At 50.9% G+C, this 27,995-nt stretch overlaps 2 protein-coding genes across 6 annotated transcripts in view; one reads left to right on the forward strand and one right to left on the reverse strand.

The window, feature by feature from the left end:
- Positions 1 to 86: 86 nt before the first annotated feature.
- Positions 87 to 9,472, reverse strand: DLK2 (delta like non-canonical Notch ligand 2). Of its 3 annotated transcripts, none has more exons than XM_039569669.1 (6): positions 9,457 to 9,472; positions 6,919 to 7,020; positions 5,289 to 5,352; positions 2,798 to 2,928; positions 2,057 to 2,201; positions 87 to 1,488 (listed from the first exon to the last, which is right to left on the reverse strand). In XM_039569669.1, the coding sequence occupies exons 2-6, from the start codon at positions 6,989 to 6,991 to the stop codon at positions 726 to 728; spliced, it is 1,176 nt and encodes a 391-aa protein (XP_039425603.1). In that variant the 5' UTR covers positions 6,992 to 7,020; positions 9,457 to 9,472; the 3' UTR covers positions 87 to 725. The 3 variants fall into 3 exon arrangements, with proteins under 3 accessions (XP_039425603.1, XP_039425602.1, XP_010389970.2); XM_039569668.1 differs by lacking the exon at positions 9,457 to 9,472 and adding an exon at positions 9,162 to 9,209; XM_010391668.2 differs by lacking the exon at positions 9,457 to 9,472 and adding an exon at positions 7,361 to 7,430.
- Positions 9,473 to 20,232: 10,760 nt separating this feature from the next.
- The window catches only part of TJAP1 (tight junction associated protein 1), a 40,483-nt gene continuing 32,720 nt past the window's right edge, over positions 20,233 to 27,995 (forward strand). For all 3 annotated transcript variants that reach the window (XM_039569164.1, XM_039569163.1, XM_039569165.1), the window contains exons 1-2: positions 20,233 to 20,328; positions 21,379 to 21,453. The gene's annotated coding sequence lies outside the window, so the exon portion shown is untranslated. The remainder of the gene's footprint in view (positions 20,329 to 21,378; positions 21,454 to 27,995) is intronic.

Raw genomic sequence — 27,995 nt, forward strand, 5'->3', positions numbered from 1 at the left:
AAAGTACGGAACGTGTTGGTAACCCCCAGGTTACAAGAGGAGGGTGCATCAGCCGGGGCAGAAGAAGGGTATGAGGAGACCTGCAATGATTTTCAAAGTCTCTTTGAACTGGCTCACAGAACCACAAGGCCAGGGAACAAGGGTGTTTGCTCACTCCCTAGGGACATGGCATCTGAAATGACAGCTTCCAGAAACAGCTAGGAACTACCCCATACAGTACTGCGGCAGGGAGACCCATGCAGCCACAACTGTCCCAAAGGCCCCAGAAGAAGCATCCCAACACCAGCAGAAATGAGGATAAAGCCCCTTCCCGTAGTCACAGAGAGGAGTTACAAAGGGCCTGGCAGTATTTGGGCTTGCAAGAGGGCTGTGCCCTCCTCAGCACGACCTGTCCTGTTTCTGAGCACTTGTGTCAGATGACACCGACGCTTGCATGGCACGGGCTGCTGCAAGCAGCACGCCATTGCTCCCCTGCGGGGCTGGCCCAACACAGCCCTGCTTTCAGATGCCTGTGGGTGCCAGCTGAGCCAGCCAAACAGGAGACAGCTCAGACCCAGGCAGGGCCATCACACCAATGCTCAACACCCAGGGTTTTGGTGACATGTTTGTTGCCCTGGGAGCCCTTCCCTGCTGCCCAGTCGGTGCCGGTGTGGCTCCGCAGGGTGCAGTTCCAAGGGTTTGCCAGCATGATGACCTGCCGTGGCCTGGTTCAGAGTCCTCACAGCTCACAGCTCTGTGGTCTTCCTTGGCTCAATCAAGATGGTGTTGAGCATGCCCACCTGACACTCCTGGTCTTGGAGCTTTCTTGCAGCCTGAGAAGGGCTTTGGCACCAGTTCGACCTTTGACGGCCTCTCTGCCAGTTCCTCAGCATTAGCAGGACAGTGATGAGGACCAGCACTGCTGTCAGCACCCCGAACACCAGCACTGTCACCAGCTGGGCTTCGCTCAGCCCTGAGTCCCTTTGGGTCACCACCTCCTTCACAGAGATTTTCAACAACCCTCCCCCCGGCTCTTTCTCACTGTGGTTGGCCACACGCCGCCCCGTGACCACGGTCCTGACAGGCTCCGGCTGTGTCACCCCCGGCATCTCACTAGTGGTGCTTTTCACAGCCCCGGCATTCTCGTAGGGAGGAGACCAGGTGGGTTCAGGGACGGAGATCTCGCAGGTTTTGCCAGAGAAACGGTCAGGACACAAGCAGTCATAGTCATTGATGCGATCATAGCACTTTGCCCCATTTTTGCACGGCTGGCTGGCGCAGTCATTGATGTTGATGGTGCAGAAACGCCCTTCAAAGCCCACCTGGCACTGGCAGGAGAAGCGGTTAACGCCGTCGCGGCAGGTGGCCCCATTGGCACAGGGGCGCATCAGGCAGTCGTCCACATCATGCTCACAGAGAGCCCCCACAAAGCCAGCGAGGCACCGGCAGGTGAAGTTACTGGCAAAGCCATTTTCATCTTGACATTGCCCACCATTTTTGCATGGAGACCTGTGTGGAGAGAGCAAGGATAGGTCATGGCCCTGGCGACCAAGCAGCTTCCGCCGCCCCAGGGAGGTACACACACAGAGCTGCTTGCATGGTCAGTGTGTCCAGCTCTCTCCGTGGGGGGAGCTATCTCAAGGAGAAGACTGGGTGGGAGTTTTTGCCTCCTCAAAGGCTGTGGCTGTGCACAGGCCCACCACCCCCCAGGGAAGGTCTTCAGCCAAATGATCTAAAGAGGAAACATGCCCTCCTGATGTTCCCCAAAGGCATCATGGATGTCAGCTCATCACACCTACAGCAGTTTGGCTGCCTGGGAGATGGGATGTCCCAGGCATGATGAATAGATGAACAGATTCCTGTCCTCCTAGAGCAGGGACAGGAATCTGTTCAGGTTGCAACAACACCCTTGCCCCGGTGGGACCATGCACTGCATGCTGCTTAACCAAAGCCAAAGGTGATTTTGGCTTAACTCCATTAGTGTATGGAAATTCACAGATAAGCCAAGCTGGGCCTCCACTTGGCAGTGTGGGACCTGAAGTTAATGCTGTCTTGTAATCTCACTGCAGTGTCTCACCCTGCCTTCTCGCATGGCCCTGTCTTCATCTCACAGTCCTTCCCGTGGAAACCTTCTGGACATAAGCAGGAATACTCCCCATCTCGATCGTAGATACACTGTGCCCCATTCTGGCATGGGGACTGGTGTTCGCAGATGTGTATGTCTGAGGGGAAAAAACAGTGTGAATTAGGGAGAAAGGAGGCCAACTCAGTGCAAACACAACCCACCAAACCCCCTGGGGATGGAGAAATGGCAAGAGCCTCTCCCTTCTCCCCTCCAATGGGCACTTGCAGCAACAGAAGTGCAGTGCCTGTGTGGTTGTGAAGATGCTGTGCATGCCAACTGTCCGACCAGTGGAGACCCCATGAAAGAGAACAGTCTCTGGGGCTGGAGAAGGGGAGTCCACCAGCCACCTGCTGAAGGCAGGAAGCCTTGGGGAAAGCAGGGGATGCTGCTTGGAGTCCTGATGCAGCATGGGAAATGCAATGAGTTCATCTGCTCCATTTCCTGAGGCTGGCCAGCATCATGCCAGCTCTTGCCACGCAGCCAGGGAGCAAGTACCAGCAGTCTGACCTCTTTTGCAGGAAGGGAATGGTCCCAGCTGTGGCAGCCAGGCAACATCCCATCTCCCAGGCAGCCAAAACGGCATCACCCAGGTGGCTTCTGGCTACGTTGGCTATGTTGGCTGACATATCCATGAGGATGTGCTGGGCTTCTGCCCTCAGCACCAGAGGCCGGAATGTCAAGCCCACAACTCACCTTTGTCACAGAACTTGCCAGCCCATCCAGTGTGACAGATGCACTGCCAAGGCTGGTGGCACGTCCCGTGAAGACATCCCGGCATACGCACGCACTCCTCGCAGTACTCCCCCTCCCAGCCTGGATCGCACCTGCAGGGGGACAGGGCATAGCAGCATAATCAGATCCAAGCAGGGACTGCAGAAAAGCTGGCTGTGTGCTGTGCAGGGTTCCCACAAATACAGCAGTGCTTGGAAACCCTCCCAAAGGCCCCATAGACCTCCTGGCTCCCTCCTCCAGCGGTAAGTACAGGCATCTCATCTATCCAAGGAAGCAAGCAGACAGAGCAGGAGCAGACTCACCCTCTGCAGCCAGGAAGGGTAAGTGGCCAGCAACAGAGCTCAGCAGCTTCACTATCACTGCCCTCATACCTCTGCTCCAGCGAGCCACTCTGTATATGCCACTGCATTAGCTCAGCAATTCCCACGCCTCCCACAGCATGCAGCCACTCTGACAGGCAGACAAAAGCCCGTCCCTAACCCTACTTCTTGAGGGAAAGGGACAAGAGGCCACTGAGGTCTGTGTGTTTCACTGTTCCTCTCTGCATTCTAATGTGTGTCATTTTTTGTCTGGAGTGCACTGTAATCCAGCTGTGAAACCTTGCCTGCTATGGCTGGTGCACAGAACAGACTTATCAGCTGGCTCACAAGGGCAGTACAATGGGAAAACCTGGGGCACACAACGAGCCTTCTGGCCCCAGAAGAGCAGGGCAGGGGCAATGACTAAGTAAAGCCAAGGTGCATTGCTCCAGTGGCAGGCATCCCTCAGACCTGCCAGCTCCAAGGGGGAAGCAAGTGATAACAAGATGAGAGCTGAGAGGAGGTGGCACCAAGCCACAACAAAAGCTATACTCAAACCAGCATGAAATTAAACCTAACAAAAACAACACAGTTTCTAGAGTAAGGAAGGGGATTCATTTTGATGGCTGGGGCTCATTTCAGCTTTTTTGGGCTGGCCCAAGGCTGCCCTTTCAAACCTGGGCTGGCTGTTGTCACTGTATGTTGTTCCAAAGAGATTAGGAATGAGGAAAATGGTTAAATATATATGTATATGTTAATTAATACGTTAATTAGAGGCTTTTTGATGGGAATGGAGGTGATACCATGTGCCTGATATAGTCTGGGGAAATACATTCATACCTGGGCAGCCCTGAGCAGAGGGATGTGGACACCCCTACCCCCCAGTACCTGCAAGGAGCAGGTGTCATCAGCTCCTTCCACTTCTCCAAAAGGGAGCTGGCCAACCTAAAAATTGCCAGCGAGGGGGCCAGGTAAGCAGCCAAGTCTCCCTGAGTTTGAGGTGATTTTAAGGTACTGCCAAGCTGCAAGGTTCAGCAAATACTCTGGAGGCCTGAAATCGGCAGCAGCAACTCACGTGGAAAGATCTGCAGCTGGAACACCTGCCACATGGTGACATGTGGCCTTTCTCACCGCGGCTTGGCAGCACCCAACCAGCCACAGCTGCTGAAAGGGCTCAGGGAGGAGCTCTGTGCAGCTGCAAAGGGGGGCCCAGCAAAACCAGAGCTAGACACTCCCTGGCAAGAACAAGTGGCCCAGGTGTGGTGTAACACTGGGGGCTGTCCTGTGAAAGGGGGCTGACCATGCCCTGGGGAGGAGAACATTGGGTAGTCTGTCCCCTTGCAGCCACAGGTGTCCCAGCCAGCCCTGAGCAGCCTTTGCCTCCTGGTTCTGCCTTGCAGAATGGGGGCTCCAGATGGTCCTACAGTGGGACAATAGGCAGTGGGTCTGTGGCAGCCCAGAGCAGTTATATGGGTGCTTCCCAGGCTGAAGTGCAGGGTCAGGCTCTGAGCTTTGACCCTGCGGGATCTGGGCATCAGCTGGAGCTGGGATGCCAAGTACCACATAAGCACTTCTGCTGCAGTAGTTCACAGCTTGCTGGTAAACCCTTTATGAAAACATCCAAAGATCCCCACTACAGCTCAGGCTTCTGAGAGGGGACCCTTGAGGCCCTCAGTTATATGCATGCTGCAGGTCTTCTCTTCCATGCCCCAGGGAGAGCACCTCCACCTCAATCAACAAGGAGGGCAAGCAAGCTGGCCAACCCTCATGTCTGCCCTGCTGCCTGATGACTTTCCCCACATCATATCTGAGCCTGAAGGCTGCTTCCCATCACCCAGGCACGACTGGGCTGTCCTAGGCTTCCCTCTAGACAAAAAGGGCTCAGCGGAATAACACTGGTCAGTGTGTGAAGGTGAGCACCCTGGAAGCACTGGAGCAAAGGCTAGAGGGAACCAGCAAGAGGCTGAGGCGTCAAAATCTCTCACTCCAGAGGGTGTCAGGTAAGAAGAGAGCAGAGTCATTGATTCCACATGTGGGGGAGTGGAGGAGGAAGTGCTTCAGCTCTGGGCAGGGGTGTAGGCACCAAGGACACAGCATCAAGGGAGGGAGAGCAGTACAGTCAGGAGCAGCAGAGAGCCAAAGACAAGCCATACCTGCACTTCCCATCCTGGTCACAGCAGCCGTGGGCAAGATTACAGCGCTCACTGCAGTCATCCCCTACAAGACAAGAGACATGTGGAGTTGGATTAAGCAGAGACTATAGATGATTCCAGATATGTCCATGGCCCTGGGTTTTTCCTTAAGTGCTCAGCCTACCCTTCCTCAGAACTGTAATGTGGGGGACCTTCCTTTCATTGGCTGGATGCCACACAAGAAATGAGGATTTCACAGTAACCCAAGCAGCAGTAACACTGTCTTTATTGAGGAATAGGGCTCTGCTTCAAAACTACCCGATCTCTGGTCATCTTCCCCACCTTCTCTCTGCTGCCTCCCTTAGATTTTTGGCCCTTCTGGGCAAGAGCTGGTGTTGCCCATGCATAAAGACAACTTGTGTAATAGGGACTGACCCACCTGGGACCTTGGTCCCACAGTCTTGCAGCAAGTATGGTGGGAAAGCTCAGGGACAGGTACTGCAAGGGGCACAAAGGGACCAAGGATGGAAATGGAAAAAATGGTTCTTCTTTATCTCCCAGAATGCCATCATTCCCAAGGACAGCTATTGGCACAGAGCAGTCTGATGGGAGTTCCTGCACTCTTCCAGGACCCAGCTGCCAGCACTCCCCTTCCAGCACAGGGAAGCAGGACTTGGCATCACATGGGGCCAGGTATCCAGTTCTGTTTATTTATTTAAAGGCCACAGAAGCTGTAACTGAGCCATGGCCTCACTGTGCCACTTCTCTTCCTCTCCTTCATGCCAGGTGTTCCCTTTCATCTCCACCTTCCCCTCTCCCCCATCACTTGCTCGCATCTTAGCTCCACAGGGGAGCTGGTTCACTCTGGCTCCACAAGTAGTAGGACTAGAGCAAATGTCAAGAAGCAGGGGGTTTCTCCAGAAGCCTTGTGCAACCCCAGGCCAGGCCCAGGACGTGAATGTCCTTACCTGAGCCCCTCCATCCTGGACCAAAACAGGTTAAAGCCCCCATGCCTAGAGATGCTCTCAGGCTTTCCCAAGCAGCATTTTGTGCTGCCTGGGAAAACGAACAGGGGAAGAAATCCCCTGTGCATGCAGTTTTGCTGCAGTGAGGCAGCAGGTCCCACTGTACCAGGTGAGAGCCTCCTAAAACAAGTCACTATGGAGCTGGAGCAGCATCCTGGGACTGCTCAGGCCCAAGCCTGAGTATTGTCACCTTTCCTATTTGTAACCATCTCTCCTGGCATATGGCTTTGGGAATTCATTGCTTATCTGGAGCAGGGATAGAGCAAACTAATCTTTGGGAAAGGATTTTGTCTGACTGGATCCAGGATTAGCTGTTCACTTTTGGAACCTTCTTCCCCCTGAACAGGCTCATTGGTTTGGGAACCCATTCACCCTCGCTGAGGGAGACAGAGCAGCAGGGATGTCTCATTGCCAGTCTGCTCAGGCACTGCCACCCCTGTGGGCAAGGATTTCTAAGGTCCCTCCAGTGTCACACCCCAAGTGATTAATGACTGGGCAGCATTTTCTGCTTTTCCAGGTCAGACCATTTCTATTTTGCGTGGAAAACTGAGGAGACTTCAGCAATGCCAAGGACAGGTTTGGAAAGATGGATATGAAAGAGAAGGACCCTGTCTACAGAGACTCACCTTGCACAAGCTGGTGATGGGCCAAGAGGATCCAAATCAAGGACATGAGCTGGAGACAGAAGCTCCTGAGCATGGTCAGTGTGGCCCCACCGAGATGAACACCTACAGAGAGAAAAAGAGCAAGCTCAGCAAAAACTTTTGGCTGACACCACAACTTCATTTCACACATCTCTTTCTTTCCACTACCTGTGAGTTTTTGAATTGAAACATCCAGTTTTATACAGACTTGTCACCACACTCCCCTCTGTCCTTCCAGACTCCTTCCTCTAAGTCAGCATTGGGGCACTAAGAATTAAAAAGCTTTTGAAAATGTGTGTACAGGAGAACCGAGTGTGCACACTCAATCCTGAGTGTGTAATAGCTCAGGCTGTTACACCACATCTTAGAGCACCCGCCCCTGGTAGCTGCTGTCAAGAGAGCAGAAACCTCCAGAAATACCAACCCAGCTGTGGGGACCTTAATCTTCGCTCCCTAGATCTGGGAGGCTTCAGCTTCATGTTAAATAAAGTCCTCCTGTGCACATTCAAATGAATAGATAGGCTGAGTGTATTTTACAGTGCCCAGGCTGCTTTTCAGCTGCAGGAGAGGAGGCAGTCCAGCAGATCTAGCAGAGGAGCAGGCAGTAAACAGCAGCCAAGCAAGAGAGTGAAGCAACAGGCACTAGAGCTGGGCTGCAGCCCCGGCAGGAAAGGCGAGCACACATCTCTCAGTAGGTGCGGTCCTTTTCCTCAGCTGTCCTGCAGAGAGCCCCGTCAGCCCAAGCTTCCTGCACCCATCTATTTTCCGACCGCCTCTTGCCCTCTTGAAGTAGCATTAAATACTTTCCAAAAAAGCTTCATTCCCTCCCAGCCTTCTGGGGTTGTTAAGGGCAGGAAATTCAAGGGTGATATCATAAATATATTACTGTAATGAGATGGGAGGGGTTAAACAGTTTTGTTAGGAGAATGGTGAAGGTATGGAGCAGACTCTATCCAGCTGCGTGGGTGTGATGAACAGGGGCCATTCTGCTTTCAGCTTGACTCTTTAGCTCTGGAAGGTTGTGTTTGGTTCACAGTTGTGTGAGAGACTTCTAAGATGGGGATGTAAGTCCTCCCACCCACCTACACGTACACATGCATTGCAGGAAGAGGTTTTGAGGTCCCTGCTAAGAGCTTCACCTGCCTGGACCAGACAAAATAGCCCATAAAAGCAATGATATTGCTTGAAGCATCCCTCCAGCAAACAAACCACCACCGACAAAGGATGCAGCATTTTCAGAGGGGCTACAGGATGTTATTGTCACTGCCCCAGTCAAATCCCACCATGGATTGCTGCATTCTCCCTCCTCACAGTCCCTTTGACACCATGCTTGCAGGACCCTCCTTCGCCTCCTGCCCCTAAACACCGGGCAGTGGCAAACAGCTGCTGCATTTCAGGGGAGGGTGAAGCAATTACTATGAAACTTAAAAAATAATTTAGGGCTGGAGAGGGAGTATCATGTTCCTTCAGGACTGTGAGAAGCGTAAGCTCTGACCACATGTCATTGCAAAGGCTGTTTTTCCCCACAGCTCCCCACTCGAGGCACAGCCTCTCAGACCTCCTGATGTAGTCACCCCATGGGTGCTGCTCCCAGCAGAACCCCCGGGGTCGCCCCGGACCGCGGCATCCTGGGCTGCAGGTGGTGCCCAGGAGAGGTGTGAGCAGCTCCCACCTGGGCAGGCCTGGCTTTGGGTCGCAAGGACACGGGCGAGGGAACTCCCTCCATCCCACTCCTCCGCGTCTGCCTGGCCGGGCTGGGGGCTACCAGACCTCCAGGTGCTGCGAGGACGCCCCCCGAGCCTATTGACCTCCCTCTCGAGGGTATTAGGGACCTCTGTGCGCCTGGGGACTACCAGGGACATCCCCAGGACGTGGAGTATCAGGCACTGCCCCTAGTCTGAGGGCTAGCGGGACCCCTCCGGACTGGGGTCGGGGGGCAGGGGTGGGAACCCGGGGGATGCCGCGCCGCTGCGGCTCGCCGCGCCTGTCCCCCCGCCCCCTCCCCCCGGGGTTTGGGACCACCCCAAGCCCCAGTGCCCCCCGGAGAGGCACGGCCACGGGGGTGCTCGCCTTTCCCCCACCCCACCCTACGGCCGTCCCCGGAGGGGACTCTCCGCAGAGCCCCGCCGGTCCCCCTGCGGCCGGGGCGGCGGCGAGGAAAGGGGGCCGGCCGGGCTGGGGGGGCCCGGGTCCCCGCCGTGCGCTGTTCCCCGGCCCCTGCTCACCTCGGCGACGCGGCGGGTCGTGGGGCTACCGCGGGGCGCGGCGGCGGGGGGCGGCCATGCCCGGTGCGGCGGCGGCGGGGCTGGCGAGGCGCGGGGCTGCGGAGGGAGCTGCCGCCGCGTGTGCCGCGCCGCTCCGCCCGCCGCCGCCGCTGCCGTGCAGCCCCGGCCGCCTGCCAGCGGCTGCGTGTGCCTGCACATCCCCGCTCCCTCCCCGGGACATCCCGCCTCCCGCCGCCCCAAACCGCAGGCAGCCCCCGACCCGGCCCGCCCTGCCCGCTCACCCCTGCCCGCTCACCCCTGCCCTGCTCCCGCCGCCGGGGGCGGGGGGGGACCCCGGCACGGCCCCGCCCGTCCCCCACCGCCCCGGGGCAGCTGCGGCTGCGAGGGCTCACCGGCCCCGGCACCGACTCGCAGAGCATGGAGAGGTGTCCCGGGCTGGCAGTCCTCCGCAAGGGCGCGGCCTTGCTGGAGGGACCCCCGCCCGGGGCTCGGGGGGGGCTGCAGCGCTCGCCGCCCTCGCTTGGGGCAGGGGCTCGGTCCCGCGGGGCACTGAGCCTCTCAGAAATAGGTGCGCGATGATCTGAGCCTTCGTTTTGCTCAGATTATCTGAAATAATAGTAATAAGTGAAAACGCCTCCTGCAGCCCCTCCCTGACGGCCCCGGGGTCCACTAAGACACCTCCACTGGCAAACTGTAGGGTTAAGAAGCCCCATCCTTAAAATAAAGGTTCAACTTGTAATGGTTACCCCAGAAAAAATAAGCCATCCAGAGAAGCTGTGGTCTCTAGCGTTTCTCTCGCTGCCACTCACAAGATGTGGGCACCAGCACTTCAGTGGACAGTAAGGAACAATAAGGCAACTGTGGGAGAGGGTCTGGGCTGTCACATATTCAGAAGGAACAGCTGCCCACTCTCCTCCTCACCTTGCATGGCCTTTCTGCTACTTGACAAGATCGTGTCTGTCACCTTCAAAGGTCCTAGCAATCCTTAATCAGAGTACAAGTTCACATCAGTCAGCCCTTTTCTAGCCCTGTATCCTACATGGTTTGCTGGTTTTCACCAGGAAGGAAGAAGAACCATGTCCTACAGGCACTTGGTGGATGCTTTCACACTCCATCTCATCTCATTAGACAAAGCTCAACCCATCCCTGCTCTCACCTTCTCCAATCCCCCCAGCCCTCTGCAGTTCCTGACAGCCCTGTCAGCACCCTGTGGCAGCCATGGGTGGCTGTGCAGGCCCCAGGACCCTGTGACAGCCCAACAGGCAGCAACCTCATCAAAGCCAAGGTCTCTGCCAGCTCTGAGTGTGGACCCCTGCTTGCTCATCCTTGGCATGACTGGACAACACAACATGACTGAGTGATAAAATGGGGGCCTACCACCCTGCCTAACTCTGCAGGAGCTGCCTCCTTCTTGCCTCTTTCCTGCTCTCTTGTCAGCCAGGAGCCCTGTCCCTTTCCTTGCCCTCCTCCTCCTCCTGTCTCTATCACCCCACGTAACCATTCCCCCTTGAGGGACAGAGAAGTCCAAACCTCCTGCTTAGGTTGCTTCATCAGCTCTCCAGGTATTCATGAGACAGGTGTGCACCAGCTCTATCCTGAGATACTTCCTGTGATTCTATATCCATTCTCATCCCCCGATCCCTCACAGCCAGCTCAGCCTGCTTTTGAGCCCTGACTCCTACCATGTCTGGAGCTTACAGCAAAAAGGAGAGGGGGAGGCTGAGGGTGAAGCACAGCTTCTGGTACATGGTTTAAAACCAGACAGTCTCTCCTTCTGTCACCACAGCTCTAGGACCTGAAAGGATCCACCTTTCTGCTCTGACACCCACAGCACCCTGCCTTGCACTCTTTCCCACTCATGCTTGGGGGCCATGCGTTTACTGGCAACACCTCCAGCACTGAATGTAGGCTGCTCAGCCTCACCCTCACTTCCTCCTTGAAATTCTACCACCTTCACTAACTGTGTCAGATAGAACACCACTTCCTGCAACATCCTCACCTGCTCCCGCATTCCTCTGCTGGGATCTGCCCCGGTCCTGACCGCGCTGCACTGCAAAGTCATTGCACAGCCGTGCCCGGGAACTCTTAAACCTCACTTGGTTAACGTGCCTAAGAAAACCTTCTGGATGCCGTTCGTACATTTGAATGGGCAGATAGGAGGGGACCTGCAGAGGGACCCCTACATATGCCGATATCCATAAATATCTGCGTCCACAGCACAAGCAAGGTGAGAGAGGGAGATGGGGTTTGGTTGCAGCCAGCAGAATGGGACACGTGGTTCTCCCTGTGCTGCTTCTCTTGGAGGTGAGAGCTGTGCTGCTAAGTGAGGGCTGCCCAGGCTGAGGAGGTAAAGCTGGCTGCTGAAGATCTGAGCTCCGAGAAAAGGGAATAAAGAACAAAATCCAGGGTGGGATTTCAGAAGGTGGGATATCTGAGGAAATGTGTTTTGTGGCTTGAGGTTTGGCTTTGCATGTGAGTATCACAGACAGAAGCAGGCAGGGATGGATGGGAGTAAAACAGGGGAATACAGAGGAGGGAGAAGGGACTTACGCAATGTGGACCTTGGGTGCAGTCCTTCCTCCACACTGAAGGGCTCCTGTCCCATTGCCAGGCACAATCCTGAGTTTCAGGCTTGCTCTGTCAGGCCATGAACTGCCCTGCACTATTTAATCAGAGCAGCTCTATTTGCAGACCCAAGAAATGGGCGTTGAGGGGATTCCTGTGCTTGGCTAAGACCCTGCTCTACTAGGCTCTGATCCCTGCCATCCCATCCCTAGAGGCGTCTCAGATGGAACAGCTGCTGGGTCAGAATTAGGAAGGATTTTTTCCTAGCCATAAGAGTCCCTCCATGGCTTTTCCCTCCAGTGAAGGAAATCCCACAAAGCAGGGACTTGGAGTGGGAATTGGAGCACCCTCTTGTCATGGTTTTGCCTCCAATTCATGCCAGATGAAGACTCCCTCCCCTGCCATTGTCCCAACACACCACCACGACTCACAGATAGAGGGAGGAATTACCTGTCAAAACCAGCTGAAGCTGCTTCCTTTTCTTCCGGAGTCTGAAACCTGCACCTTGGAGGCAGCCAGACATCAGGGACAAGAAGCAGATGCTGGGCTGAGAAAACAGGTAATGTTGCCTCTTCTCCTTCACCAAGAAGCCTTCTCCAGAGCAGAAACTCTTCCCTATGCAGAAGCCCGGAGAAATTCACCCCTTCCTGCTCACTCTAATTCCTCAAGAAAGGCAGAAAAGCAGCACAAACAAGCTGGAGAAAGACTGCAAACACCTCTGAGCTGCCGACTCAAATGATCATTCTCTTCAGCTCTTGCTCCGGGTCACCCTCTCCGCCTTACACACAGCACCAGCCCAGGGTCTCTAGGTTAAAACAAATGTTCTCCCCCATCCCACCCCCCTTGCTTTTCCAATTCCACCCCAGCCCACAACAAACAGCAGCTCGCTGGCCCTACAGCCATGTAACCCAACCCCAGCCATTGTTCCCCTTCCACAAGGTCTATATTTGACTTTGCAGCAGCACCGTGGCTGTGCGTGTGTGTGTGTACATGTGTGTGCACTCTCTGCACACACACACGCTCCAATATTTGTTCAGAGCCTCATTCCCCAGATGCCCGGGATTGCTTAGAAATAGCTTCCATGGGCAGTAGGTGTTTGTGCCTTCAGCGGGGAAGTGGAGGGGGCAGGCAGTAGAGAAGCAGGGAGGGGGTGAAAGTTGAAGGTAGAAAACCTCCTGGCTCTTTTCTCTCATTTTGCATCATCTTGATGCTCTGCCACACTGTGGAGCATGGCCAGGCTGGCAGACAACAACATGCACTCAACAGCAGAACTAATGGCATATCTGGGGAATGATGGAGAAAAGGACAAGCTGTGGTCTTGGTGAGTATATCCTGTGTTAGCGTGCCCCAAGTTTTGCTCTCTGGTGGCAAAAGTGCAGTTAAGCCTCCAAAAACTCTCAAAATCTTCCTAGGTCTGGTAGCTGAGAGCACTAGAAGTGCCACTGGGGAGGGAAGTACCCAATTCCCCTAGCCTGGCGGCTCTGCAAGGGGTGCCTCAGTGAATGGGAGTTGCCCTTGGATTCACCTTCCTATGTTCCAGTACTACTAAGAGTAGCCACTCTGGGCTACTCCAAGGTGTGTTTTCCCAAAGCCTCCAGGAATGCTGCCCAAGTCCAATGTCCCAGTCCCTGAGACCCCAAAGTCTCTGGGAATACTGCCTAGACTTGGCATGAGCTTCTTTCATTTGCTTCTTTTGTGACCTGCCAGGATATAAGGCAAAATGAGAAATAAGTGCAATCCAAATGAATGACAGGAAGGATTACTTTTATCCTAAACACTGATGATCCAGGGAACTCATTGCCACTGGGTAACAAGAAAAGGCATCCATTAAAAAAAACCTGACTAGACATTTATATAGACAAAGAGAACAAATAGGAATGAACTCCAAAGAACTATAAACCCTCTTGCTCCAGGGCACTGAAGATGAGTTCTAGACGATGGAATAAGGAGCAGCTTTCCACAAGGACAAGTTCTTCAGCAATTTTGTGCAGGGCAATGTTTGTACCTTTCCCTGAGCCATGCAGACCCAGCTCTGGGAGACAAAGGATGCTGGACATGGGTAGGCACCTTCTGTACACACCCACTGCACACATTTACCATCACTAAGGCCAAGGTGGGATGAACTGGGGGGGCGCCCCGGTGGTGCCTGTGAGATGTCCTGGAGAGGCAATTCCCGGGTGTTCAAATCCAAGTGTCAGCCTCCGTCCAAGCCTCTGATCATCAGCTTGCTTCTCCTCCTCTCAGCTGCAGGGAGTCCCTCATCACCAGGGCTTCTGCTTCCTGAGCAGCACTCTCCACTGGCCTCCAGGCAGCTGCTCTGTTGGGTGATGCCTTTTCCTGGTCTTAAAATCAAGAATCATACATGGTTAGAAGGGGAAAAGGGATTTTACCTTGGTATTTATTTTAAGGATCCTTAGGTGTACACATCCAGGTCATATGCATCGAGATGCACCCCGCCAAGTCTATCTCTGTCTCCCCCCCCAACACTGGGTATAACATTATAGGTTTTACTAATTAGCATATCTATCAAAGATTCCCCAATGAGAGGTTCAAGTGAGCCCCCCTCCCCAAAGAACCTTCCCCTGGATGGTTCTATCTTGGTTTACAGAATGTGTTCTGGAGAGGACCTTGGGGTCTGGGGCACACTGATCCCTAGCTACAAAGCTTCTAAAATATTTAGTCTCTGAGCTTGACAAACAAGTCCAATAATGTAGGCAAAAAGCACTAGGAATACAGAAGTTGTAAAAAGGTATAACAGTGGTATAAAAGAAAAGGCAAAAATCTTCATGGCATCATGGGACTAGCTAAAATCTGACTGCCTGCTGGACTGCTCCACTAGAGCAGATCCTCTGAGTGTGGGAGACTGCATGTGTCTTTGTAATGGACTTGAATTGAGTACCTGACAGCCTTCAAACCTGCTCTGAGTAGCAGCAAAAGTAAGCTTAAGTCACATGTTATTTTGAGATACAGATTCCTCGAATCCGCCCTCAGTACTTCAATCCAAGACAAGACAAAGGTACCAGGGGAAAAAGAATTAAAAAAGAAAGATTAAACTCTAGAGGAAAAAGACTTAGACTTGAAGAGGGGGGGAAAGAGATTGAGGTATATCTGGAGGGCAGTTAGAGAAAAGAGGTTTTACCTGTGCCCCCACAGCTCAAAAGGCTGAGTAAACCCCCTTCAAAGAACCCCTGTAAGTTCCTGAGAAGGTGTAGGATCTTGTTTTGCCCTGTGATTTCTGGCTTCCCTCTGTGTGCATGTACAACAGCTAATGTCAGGGCTCTCCCAAGGGCACCGATTCAGGGGGTGTACCCGTTGCCCCCACCTGCCTCCTGCTGCCGGGAGGAGGTCTGGAAGGACTGGAGTGGGAAGGAGATGTCTGCCGGGCTTTCCCTTTGCTGGCACACACCCATGGGTGCCTCAAAGCCCATCTCCAGCTATGCAGTCTCCCTTTGCCTTTCCAGCTGGCAGCTCTAGCAACTAAACCTCTTAATCTCACCAGGAGCACACAAGCATTTAATGGGAGACTCTTGAAGCAAATCTTTTGTGCTTTCTCGGTGCTTGCCTCTGAGCTTGCTCCTGGGTGTTTACAGAGGATGGCATATCTTGGTGTTTGCAGTGAAACCTGGCAGGAGAGCTTGTTGCAGAGAATTTCAAGGTCATTTCATGAAACTATGGCCTGGGCTTAGAAAGACTTGAACCCCGCTGCAGAGGAGTCCATAATTAGCAGCCCCAGGGTATATGGATGCGTGTTGGGATGGAGGCTAATTGTAGACTGACTGTCTCCTTGGCCTTCAGCAGCTCCTGTGAAGCAGAGAAGCGGTGCGCTCAGCCAAGCACCAAGCGTGTCCTAGGGAAAGGTAATTCCTCCCCGGCCTGCCTGGACCCGTCCCTATAAACAACAGGAGCTGCATGGGGAGAGCAGTGCTGCAGATTTCATGAAAAAAAGAGGTCTCTGTGAGTTGGAGGTGCGTGCTAGGCACGCAGAAAGGCTCTTTGGGAGACAACGCACAGCCATGTGTTTCTACGTGAAAGAGCCCACGAGTCCCTGCTCTGCCTCAGAGGGCTTGGAGGATCAGCTACTCCCTCCCCGTTTGTGTACCGTGGCTAAGTGCCAACCCCCGCACCCCAGCGTGTGCTGCCCTCCCTGTGCACGTGGGCGAGCGCTGTGCCCAAACCTGGATGAAGCCCTGTCTACCTGCACACGCCAAGGAGAGCTGGTGTCACACCTAACCCTCTGCCACCTCCCCATGCATGCTCCAGTGAGACGTCCTCCCCCTTCCTCTGCACATACTTTTAACGCAGTTCATTTCAAATGCTTTATTAGCATGACAAGCTAAACAAGTTTTGATGAAGGGGAAGGGAGGCAGAGCCCCTTGAGTCTTGGTCTGAGGCTGACACAGTGACTGCAGCTTTGCTTCCGATGGGGTTTTGCCTTGCATTGGAGCAGTCATCCTTCCTGTCAGGCATATTCTCTCCACTCCTTCACCAAGGTAAATCATTGGCACAGGAGGGCCCTTCAGTCTCTGCTGCACAGCAGCACTCATGCCAGATTTAGCACCCAGTGGGGTGAAGACTTTACAGTGAGCTTTGGCAGGGCTCAAGGGAGGCTGCTAGGAGGAGAAACTGTGCAGTGCTGGGGCAGCTCCTTCTCTAGAGAGCTGACCTCAAGGAGCAGCAGTATCTGTGGTGTGGTCCCAGCTGGGAACGGAATTTTTGGGGAAAAAATACCCTGTATAAGGGCACAGCCGAATACGGTGTCCCTTGCAGAGCCCTTGAACTGTGCAGAGTAAGAGTTGGAGGCACCTGTACAGGGCTCAGTGCAAGAGCTGGGATCGTGGCATGGAGCTGGCAGTGACCAGAGAAATGAGTGGGATGCCACAAAGAAATGTTTGAGGTCAGAAAATCCCGATTTCAGCTGCCTGCCCCCAGGAGTGATGCAGCCAGCACAAAGTGAGTGCAAAGAGCACAAATACACCACTGCCAGGCTCTGCGCTCTGCACCTTACATCAAAATATTGCACCTGGCCAAGAGGCAGGAGCTCACTGTTGCTGCACAGTTTTGTGGCTAGTTAGAAATGGCCAGTAGGGGTCACTGATATATATTTATTTTATTCTATTTTTATACACACGCATTTATAATATATAGAAGACATGCACAGGCAGCAATTGTAATGGGCAAGTGTTGATGTGCAGTGTATTCTTCAAGCATATAGGCTGGGGGAAAGTGCCCCTATGTATGTCTGAAATACCAGTGTGAGCTGTAGGTCGTGCTCTGCTCAAACCCCATGATGACATGAAATCACCAAGCTGTGCCAAGCACCAGGATGCTGCAGTGGTGAATTTTTGTTGTTGCTCCCCAGTTCTGCTTTCATCTTCCATTTCATATTGCCAGAGGTGCTTTGAGAGAGATTTGAGAGATTCAGAGATTCAAGCTTCGAGGGCAGGATATTGCATCTGCTTGTTTTTCTGTGCAGTGCCCAGCACAACTACATCTCAACTATGCTGGATGCCTTTGGGCAGTCCCATAAGACAAACAGCATTTTGGGTTGGGATGGGTCAGCACTGTTTTGTTCTTTAGCCACCAATGCTGGGGAATGTGTCTGCTTGTGAAAAGACTCCAGTGGTTTTTTGAGTGTTGAATCTCTATTAAACTCAAAATTGAGTCCCAGCCCTCACTCTTACACAGTGGGATGGACTGAACTATACACGTGGGTATGTTGTTAGCAACTGTTTTATTGGCGGGTTGGTTGTATTTGTCTGGTAGGTGTATGCTCCAGGCATACTGGCAGAAGGTGTTTGGCTGTCCAATTCGGCATCCACAGACTTGTTTGACTGTCACAGGCTGGCAGTATTTCACTGATCTTATTGTTCCTGAAAATGCTGTTAGTTTTGAGTGCTGAGCTCCTCTTGTATTGGCACATCCCAGAGTGAAAACTTTGCTCAAAATAAGACTCAGGTCTTTTGGTTTTGGTGGACTCAGCCCATCCATGAAACCTCTTTTGCCTCTGAGGGTTTCCCAGCTGGTATCTACTGGGGAATCCTCTGTGCAACTGGAGTTAGAGAAGTAGTGGAGCAGGCAAGTGTTTCCTAAGAGTCCCTTCAGCACTGCAGCATCCAAGTTGGAGAAAATGGGACTTCATACAAGTCTCAGGCAGGTGACAGCCTCCAAGTCAGCCACCAGGGCTTGTCCAGCACCTGCCATCTTCCCCACTTGACCAGATTTGATGGAAAACTTGAGAGGACCAAGCCTGCACTGCCTTCTTCTGGTGGGGAGACATTATTTCTGGCATCTCCTTTTTTGCTAGCCATGACTATAGGCACTTCAGAGGGATTTGTCCCTCCACAGGGTGGCACCTGCCCCTCCAGGGTTTCCTTTTATTCAGTTACAAGGGCCTATATAAAGTCCTGCCTGCTGGAAAGTATTTTGAAGAGATTCCTCCCTGCTCTTCACTAAGGGTCATAAATTCAGCTGGTATTTGAGAGAATCTCAAATGTACTTCCAGGACTGTTTGCTGAGGGCTTTACATCCGCCAGAGGCCCCTTAAAATAAAAGGATTATTGGGAGTTAAGTGTTAGATTACCTGGTGCTTGTTAATTGAACTTCAGAGGCTTTAGCGAGCAACTGGCTCTAGCAGGGAGCTGCACTTTGGTATTAATGGTGTTATATAAATGAATATAATGTAGCCTAACGTCATGCTTCCGCATCATGTCACATCTCTGGGCTCAGGGCAATGGTGAGTCCAGCTCACAAGCATACCGGATATGGGGAAAGGCAGGGTGGATGTATGTGGAGAGGAAGAAGGATTGGAAATCAAGGTCTTTGGGATCTGAGGAAAGAGTGTTTTTTGGCGCTCAGAGCAGGTGACTGGTGCTCAGCCAGCCCAAGTTGAGTTCCTGCTTCCCTTTGGCAGTCTGACCTTGAGATCTGATTTTGAGAAGAGTTGAGTTTAATAGAAGCAGTAAATGATGAGACCATCTGAAAATCAGCCTCTCTCCTTCCTGCATGGCTTATTTCACCTAGACTTGCAAAGAGCTTGAAGATCCTACTTGACAAGTCACTAAAAGAAAGCAAAGTACTCTAATCTTTGCTGCCATCAGTGCTCACCCTCGGAAACCTGAACAGACCACAACTGTGAAGGCTCCAGGGCAGCAAGGCCCGGTGGAAATGAGAAACCTCATCAGCTATGAAAATTTCATCAGCTGGCGCTGCGGAAGCAAGAATCTGGAAGTGCAGAGCAGATGGGCAGCCTGGATTCTTGGAGGCATTGTCCTTCTGCTTGTTATCTGACTCCAGCACAGGGAAGATTTGGAGAATTTATGGGGGCACAAGTACTGAAGGCTTTCTTGAAATATCCCTGGCTGACGCGTGGTGTGGTGCAGACGGCACTTGCTGGGCGCTCAGCAGACGTTTTTGCACAATATTCCCAAGGTCATGGAAGCGGTGTCCTGCTGAGCACCTGTCTTTTATTGTGTAAGAGAGGGGACCATTTGGGCAGAGTTTGCAGCACTGTGAGCCTGGTACTACTTGAATGTAAATCTGAAGGCTTTGTAAATGTAGTAGTACATTGAAGAACATCATGTAAATTCTATCAGGACTTTTCTGAACCAGGCAAATTTCCTCTGAACTAGGCTTCATTATTTACTGTGTGAATCATCAGTTCATGAAATGTTTGTGAAAGAAAGGATAACAGGAAATGGAAGCAGGGAGTAAGTCAGTGCACTGGGCATGAGAAGCAATGGAAAAGGTACCTGTCTGAGCTCAGAGTTGAATAAATGGGGTGATTTGGTTAGAAATTAAAATGTACTGACTTTTCAAAGACCCACAACTAGAACAACACAGTGGAAGATTTTTCAAATGAATACCAAAGCACATTCCCAAATTGTGTCAGGGTTTGACTAGCTTTTGCCTGGTACACGCTGTCCTCAGCACCTCTCCTTTAGGAAGCAGACAGTTGTCCTTGGGGGGGTTTCAGGTGGATTTCTCCATTTACTACTCTACCCTTCTCCCTCCCTCTCCACCTGGTCCCACGGCTGGGTTTGTATTTCCCTAGTGACAGGCTGGGATAAGCCCCAGGCTGTTGGGTTGTTTCTCAGAACACGGGGCAGGTGGGAAGGGGCAGGAGCCGGTCCCGGAGCCTGGCACTGACACCGGCAGGTGCCGTCCCGCCGCCCCTCAGGGTGTTCCCAGGTCCCGGGGCAGGTGGGAAGGGGCAGGAGCCGGTCCCGGAGCCTGGCACTGACACCGGCAGGTGCCGTCCCGCCGCCCCTCAGGGTGTTCCCAGGTCCCGGGGCAGGTGGGAAGGGGCAGGAGCCGGTCCCGGAGCCTGGCACTGACACCGGCAGGTGCCGTCCCGCCGCCCCTCGCGCTGCCGGGACCGCCCGGCCCCGCCCCCGCGCGTGCCGCCCGATGACGCAACCGCGCCGCGACGTGGGGATTCCGCCGGATTACCCGGCGTGCCCCGCGGCAAAATGGCGGCCTAAGGCGAGAGCGCGGGGCAGGGGCCGGGCGGGGGCAAAGTTTGGGGCGGGCCGAGGCGGGGCCGAACCGGGGCCGAACCGGCCGCAAAGTCACTGGGACCCCCGGTGGAGCCGAGCCCGACCGGGTCAGAGCCGGGCTGGGGCTCCGGGGGCGGGGAGCGGGGAACGCGACCGGCTGGGGACCAAGCCCCGGGCGGGGCTCCCTACGCCCCCAGGCCTCTCTGGCCTTCCCGGGCGGGCTTCGGGCGGCGCCCAGCGAGCGGGGTGGGCCTTTCTGTCCACGTGTGTGGCGAGGAATTGTAGAGTTCCCCGAGGACAGCGGGTCCGGGCGGGGCGCACCGTGGCCAGGGGGGGTCAGCCAGGTGGGGCGGGGACCGGGTGCGGGAGGGTGGTGCGGCCACAGCCCCGGCCCCAGGGAAGGGACGGTCCTCCTGGGGAAGGGTGGTGGTGCCACTGCCTCAGCTATCAGGGCATTACGGAGCTCTCCCTTCCGGGGAGAGACCCGTGTCGGGGAGCAGCGCAGGCACGGATTCGGCAGGCAGAACCTGGTCCACGCAGGGTGTAGCCGTTTCTGAGTGATGGAGAGTTAGGTAGTGTAATAGAGAGTTACGTGGTGTGGGGGATGAGAAAGCAGTATCTCTGCAGGGAGCCTTGCTGGAGTAGGAGCTGCAAAGTGGAACAAATCTGTGCCAGCATGTGTGTTAAAGAACCGGAGTGTAACTGGCAGAGGCAGGGTTGGAAAAGAAGAATCAGCATTCCCCTGGTGTCAGATCTGGCAGGGTTTAATGGGAAATTCTCTACCAGCCTGGACATCCTCTCTAGGACAAGGGGTGCTTCCCCCTATAGAACTAGTGTGCAGCCTCTGGGAACATGGGGAGACTTTAAAGGAAAACAGGTGAATGGTAAATACTGTACTGCTTCTGGCTTTGACCTTCAGCACTCTGCATAGAGCAGAGTAAAAGACTGAGTGCTAATACACAGATTTTTAGGTGCGCAGGAGGTTGCACTGGTAGGCATCAGGGTGTGCATATGATACACAAATCTGGCAAGGCTGAGAGCGACCTAGATCTGAGAGATGCCAGGTGGATCTTGTCCACTGAAAAGAATCATCCATCACACGTAGATAGTTCTGTGCCAGTGAAAGCTTTTCAGAGCTATGCATTTCTGTTTTACAGATTCAGAGAAGAAACCGGGATAAAGGGCCTACATAAGATGAAGCAATGAATCCTTACTGAAACATCAGACAGCAGGTAAGAAAGCCAGGAATGAGCTGATGCTGAGTCAGGCTGTGTTCTTTTGGCACCACTACTCAAATTTCTTGAGAACATGTGAACCACATACCTGAAAAACTGTCCCTCTCTGTGGTGTTCTCTGCATCATAGTAGGCCTGTGTTGCCAGAGTTGAGAGGCCAGGGGTGTCAGTGAAATGGCAGTGACCTGGAGAAATTCAGCAAGGGCTTCTGGGGAGAAAAGTTCCATTAAAGATGTAAGCCAGTGCTCTTGACATGCAATCCGGGAAAGCAGTCTTAAAAGTGCTCGATCCAGTGCCAAAGTAGCCATGCTGTCTGTATAATTCACAAGGGGTCAGCCCAGCCATAATCCAAATGAAATCCTTTCTGATGATCCTGCTCTTGGAATAATTGCAATATCAAACTTCAGTGATTCTAGTGACCTTCTGTTCTCTGTTTATTTGTTCCACCACATTGTTTTTTCCACACAAATTTTAACTGTTCCTGTGATGGGTGGTGCAGGTGTACCTTTCTGTCCTCTCCTGAACTCACTGTTGAGACCCAGTTTAGAGGAGCAGTTGTTTGGTACCCAGCAGCTGGTCTTTTGATTGTACACTGTCACATCACCTTTGTAACAACTCCTTTCTCTCTTCTTCACTTCCTAGTGTATCACTGCAGAAAGCACCTGTATCCCAGCAGTTCTTTGCATACAGTGTGATTTAGTTTCTGGGTGTTAAATCAGCATTTAAGCTATCAGGTCTTAGCTGTGGTATCAAGAGGAGTTTTTCATTCCTTCCCTGGCATGCAGTGCTCTGGAAATCCTGTGAATGCATTTCAGCAGGGCCAGCAGAGTTCCAAAGTGCAGCCCATGGCTATCTTCATCTTTAATATTAACAAGGCATTGGGTCAGGAGGGGATGAGTTACTTGCCAAGACCTGTTGCCTCTTCACTCTCCAAACCAGCTTTCTGAACTAAAGATGACCTTGTGTGCTTTTCCACTCTGTTTCAAGTTGTTTGTTGGCTGCTGCTAAGTCACTTGCTTTGCAGCCAACAAACCCTCAATTCTTATCTCTGCCATCCACTCTAAATACAATCGTGGTGTAGCTTGTCAGGGAGATAGACTAAAGCCTTGAAAAAGGTGTAGTCTTTTGAAAGTCTGCCTGCTTCTTGTCCCAGAGCAGAACAAATCAAGTCAGATGGGACGAATGGTACCAGAGCTGGCTTGGAGAAAGGGCTTGTGGCAGCTGGTGTGGCATATAAAGTGTTTTTAAAAAGGTGAAGAAAGCCAAGCTATTTGAGCAGTAACAAAATAAACAAGTTTTACTAAAGTGTATTTTTTGGTAGTTGATTTCATGCTTGTGAGTTTTGGAGTCTGATGGTTTTTCTGAAGGTGAGCTCCCTAACCTGTTAAAAAGTCTGCTATGTTTTATGGAGAATCCACTGAAAACTGGATTCTGAGATTTCCATGTATCGCCACATCTACAGTGTAGACCCGAGAAACAGTTCTGGAGGTTAGGTCCTGACAAATTTACTTGTTGTGTATTTGTTATCATGGGTCTTGCTTCCCCAGCAAAGAGTGACAACAGAGTGCCTTACGTGTTGCTGGGAGAAGTACAACATGTAGAGGTCTCAAATGAGCCTGCATGTGATACAGATTGAGGGTAGGATTCCTCTGCTAATAAATGAGGGTCTGGCTTGACACCTTTTTGATGCATCTTGCTCTTTTTATTTGGCTTGTCAGAATCTGGAATTGTCCTAATAGAGCCGATTTTCTTGACTATTTGACTTGATTCATGCTTTGAGAGTAAATTTAAGGTCCTGAAACTGGGTATGTTCATCTCCTTGCTTGAAGGCTTTTGGTTGGGAAGATACCTCCTTTCTGTATGACACCCTGAGCTTCAGAGAGAGAATGCTTGTTGGCATTCATGCCAGCTGTGTGTATTTCAAATCACTAGTAACTGGGTAAATATGATCCTCTCTGAGATTCACTTTACACAGGACTGCAGAGGAACTATGTGTGTAACCTATGCAAACAGGACTAATGCCTTAGGGCATGAAATCATCCATCCTGTTTCCCTGCCAGTTCCCCTACCTGAGGGCTTTTCCTTAGATCTAGATTGGCTGGGTCTGTAACTGTAGTAGGAAGAATGTTACTTTTTAAGTTGAAATACCTTTACAGCTGCTTGGAGGGGAAGGGTGATGTTATGGTCAGAAAGATACCTGATTTCTGCCACAGATGTATTGCGTTCAGATCATTAGTGTTTCTCACTCTTCATTCTTTGGTTGGAAAATATGATTAACACCAGTGTTACTAGGGATTTGAGGATGAACCCGTAAGTGTCTGGATGCTTGGATACTGTGGTGTTGAATGCTTTAGTAAAGCTCGGTGGAGGAGAAGTGAAAAGGATATTTCAAGCTGTGACTTCAGAATGAAGCAGACCCCTGTGTGATCCATTGTCCTGTGTATTATTTAGCATGGTGAAATTACTATGGAGTGCAAGTCAGGCCCTGCCTTGTTCAAGGCAAATGGGCACTGCAAGACCTCACCATTTTTGCCTTCCCAGGAGCTATTTGCTTGTTTTGCTCACATGTCTAACCTTGCCTGAATCTTTTTGACTTCAAGGACAATTTTCTCTTTTTTGCTTGTTTGTTTATTCCATACTTGGAAACTGTTCTCTTCATTGTCAGGTTGTTTAATGTATGGTTTTATTCCAAATATGCTCAGCCAGAGAGGGCCAAAAGCAGCAGCTTGCAGGATGTTTCATAGTTGGAATGACATGAGCCACCCTCTCCAGAGTGTCCTTCTGGGAGCTGCACTTAGGAAGGAAATGGCATAGAAAACCATGTAGGAGTGTGAGAATAGCTTTGCAATGGTTGGAATGCGCTATAAGCATCACTTGGGTGGGCTCAGTTTTCTTCTGCTTTTCAACAATGCTGGGTGCCAAGCCTGAGGAAGACTGCTGTGCAGGGGTGAAGGAGCTGGAATGTATTCCTCAGTTGAGGTGAATGCAATTCAGTGAAACTGATAGGCATCAAACTGAATAATGATTTTAAAGTATTTTCACATGATGTCTAATCTGTGGAAATTCACTACCACATAATAGCACTGAGGCTAAGAGCTGAGAGGGATTCAGAAAAGATCAAGCACTTAGGAGTAGAAATGTTCAGACTTGCTTTAGCTAAAGAACTTGTTTTAGAAGGTGTATTTTTCAGACATAATCCAATCTCTTAACAGGTAAAGGTTTGAAGAAAGGGCAGTGTGTTCTATAATTGTCCACTGAAGCTTCTTGCTCCATCTACTAAACAACCTTAATGAATTGGCCTATGTCAGGGGCAAGGTATTGAATCACTTACGTGCTATGATAGGTTGCTCGCTGACCTTGCTTTTTGTGGTAACTGCGTTAGGGGAAAAAAAAAAACAAATCACCAACCAAAGAACAAATCCACAAAGCACTGCAGCTGCTCTGATTAGTCCTGGTAGGTTGCGGATTTTAAACTGGTGAAGAGCAGGGACTGTGGAAAGACAGTGCAGTTCATAGAGGAGGACCGTCTTACGGATGGACATGGAGACATGTAGCTATTGTCTTTTCATGCTGAGTGGTCAGGCAAAGCATTTGGTGCTTCTTTCTTCTGCTTGTAAGAGGGAAAAGAATGTGGAGTTTGGCCTCTCCACATTGCAGTCTTGTTGTGGACTTCAGTCTGTAAGGTCTGTAAAGTTTAGTCTGAAAGGCAGGGCTTTAAGGCTGTTGAAGTGAGTTCCGGTATGTTGTAGCATGAGCCTCAATGTATTAATGTCTGTGAAGACAGTCTGTGTCCTGTGCTCATGTCCAGTCTGTTGAGGATCAGGAGAATCATCAGTGCTGCAAGTAGGTGTAAATTTCATTTGATGCATAGACTAATAAAGATAAGCAGCAGTGGCATGAAGATATGTATAAAAAGCTGTGTGTTTGTAATGTTTGCCTAAATGCAAGGGGAACTGAAGGAAATAGTCTGTATGTGTCTTTTCAGAGACAGAAGCAGGATATGTAAACCTCAAGATCCCTGTATGGGCCCTGTGGGCTTCTCTGGGAACAACATGTGCTTTAGGGCACAAATTAACCCTTTTGTGGCAGGCCTAACAGCTTTGAATAAAAGGTTACTGAGTTTCGTAGAAGTTTTGTGCTGCTGATAAAAGTGAAATGGGTCAGAATTGGAAAGTAAGTTTTCTGGCAAGGCTTAGACTGGTTTTTAGGCTGAGAATATCTGACCAGCTTCTGGTGGCAAGAGAGAACTGCTTTAAATTTTTGATTTCTTAAGGGTCAGCAAATTCAGAACTGGAAGTCTCACAGTGACTTCTATGTCTTTGGTTGAGTTCTGTATTTGTCTTTTAGCTCTGTGATGAAACTGGCTTTGGTAATGTTGTAGGAGTCGTAACTGGATTTTCTTACTCTTGTGTTTAAAGTCTCAGTTGTCCAGCTGCACTCATGTAACACTCGTGCTCAAATGTTCTAAAATCAAAAGGGACAGATGAAGTAGTCTCTCTGATTATTGAGGAATTACACATAGGCTCATAAAAAGCCTTAGGCGAGTTTTACTTTATAGCATTTGATTCAAAATAATATAAGTTATTTTCCCAAGGTAATAATTAGATAATCGTTGTGGCTGTAAGGTTTTTCACCATTATTTTGGCATATGCTACTCAGAGTAGCTGGTTTTAGACCTGCATATGTCTTGCTTCACAAACTCTCTGCAATTCCCAAAGTTGCCTTGCTGCTCTGTCTCCTAAATCAGATTTCTTCCTGCAGCTTTAGTGTTCATTAGTGATGACTCTGCTGCTGCCCAACGGGAAGGTTAAAAATATTCTAGGGAGATGAGTCGAAATCTGGTGTCTCTCACATAACTGAATAGTGACTGCAGTTAATGCTACTCTGCTGGGGTTTTTTTCCTTGGCTATTTTTATTTATAATTTTTTCATTATCGAGAACTGTTCTCCCTTCTGTTTTATCTGTGGGAGATTCATACCCAGTGTATTGTATGAAAAGCATTTTCAAATGGGGGAAAAGAATAAAATGGAAAATGATAGGATTTTTGTGCTTAAAATTATAGTTATTTTAAGTAACCTTTCTTGAGAATGGACTTCAAGCTTACATCCTACCTTTAAGTGCATTTATTTTTCTGAGCAGAAAGTGTCTCATGCACTAAAGTGTGCAAAATACATTTATTTCCCTTTTAGAATTTAATTTCTAAGCATTGCTTTCACTACAGTTATGTAAACACTGGGAAATGAAAACTTTGCTCAGAAGGGTTTTCTAAGGTAACTGCATTTTGCTAGAGATACTCTGTTATTAGATGTCTGTGTAGGCACTCAATCCAATTTCTTCTAGGACTAATATGGAGAGTCATTTTTGGCGAACATCTCGTACCAGTTTGGTTTGATTCCTGAAAGCAAATCACCCTTGCTGGGCTGCAGAATTCTGGTAGATTCTACTTATAAGTGTATTCATTTTTCTGTGATTAGCTGATGCCTTTGCAAATAGGTCCTCAGGTGTATCTGGAATGGCTATAACAGAATTCAGTGTCGTCAAGGTCCCAGCTGGATGGGGCTGTATTACTGTGCAGCTCCAGAGATGATTTACTGCCTGACTGACAATTTGCAACATAAACATTAGTCCAAGCATGATCTTGTCCCAAACCCCGCCTACACAGGGAGCCAGGAGTCTTCCTGCCACGCGCCATAAATCGTTTACGGTTTGCTCATGCCCGTACATTTGAAAAGCAGCTGTGTAGTGGGGATTAGCAGTTTGCAGAAGGCCCGTGCGGGGCTAAATTAGGGTCTCTTGCTCTGGTGGTGAATACCAGCATCGGAATAGCAGGAGTGCTTCTCAGCAGTGGAAGGCAATTTACTCTGGGAATGGGGGTGGGTACAGGGTATCTGTGAGGGTACAGCAGCCAGGAGAGAGCATTGCAGTGCTCCAGTTTGAGCTCTAATGCCTGATTGATAGCTGCCCAGCACTGTGTGGGATTGAACAAGTCATTGTTAGTTCTGTGGGTTTAACATTTTATTTATATATTTATTATTTCTATGTATTTTACACGTATATGTAGAGACACAAAATATAAGCCGACCTCTTCTGTCTCCTAGGAGCTGAAGGATGATAAAGTTTTTGGGTCTTTTTTTACCGTGTGAAGACTGGTTTCCCTTTTGCTAGCCGACAGTAGCAGTATCAAATTATATGCAAGGCCATTTGGGGCTTCGCAACTAATTTTGAGCTTTTATAAGAAGTTTTACTGTGCCACTTGGATTTAATACAGCTTTGCAACTTCAGCTCTCAAAGTAAAACTATTTTTGTACTGGCTGCGATAATTTAAATTGCCTCCTGGAGCTTCTAATGACTAACTTGTGTTTATGATGAAAGCTCCCATTTATCCAAACCCTGAAAGCACAATCTGTTTGGTAATGTAACTCTAAATGTATTGATGCTTTATATCAATGGCAAGTGCATCAGAGCCTAAAGTCAATTGGTACCTTCAAGTCTTCCTGTAATAAAGAGAATATGCAGATTTTGCTGTACAAATGGGACTAG

The sequence above is a fragment of the Corvus cornix genome, chromosome 3 (assembly GCF_000738735.6).
Source record: "Corvus cornix cornix isolate S_Up_H32 chromosome 3, ASM73873v5, whole genome shotgun sequence".
Taxonomy (NCBI): Eukaryota; Metazoa; Chordata; class Aves; order Passeriformes; family Corvidae; genus Corvus; species Corvus cornix.

Coding starts and splice junctions, on each gene's coding strand:
- DLK2 (XM_010391668.2), bottom strand. CDS start 7,415: ATGAAGCTGAAGCCTCCCAGATCTAGGGAGCGAAGATTAAGGTCCCCA. Junction 2,929..5,288: donor GACCAGGATGGGAAGTGCAG/GTATGGCTTGTC, acceptor GTCCCCCTGCAG/GTGCGATCCAGGCTGGGAGG. Junction 1,489..2,056: donor GGGCCATGCGAGAAGGCAGG/GTGAGACACTGC, acceptor CTCTCCACACAG/GTCTCCATGCAAAAATGGTG.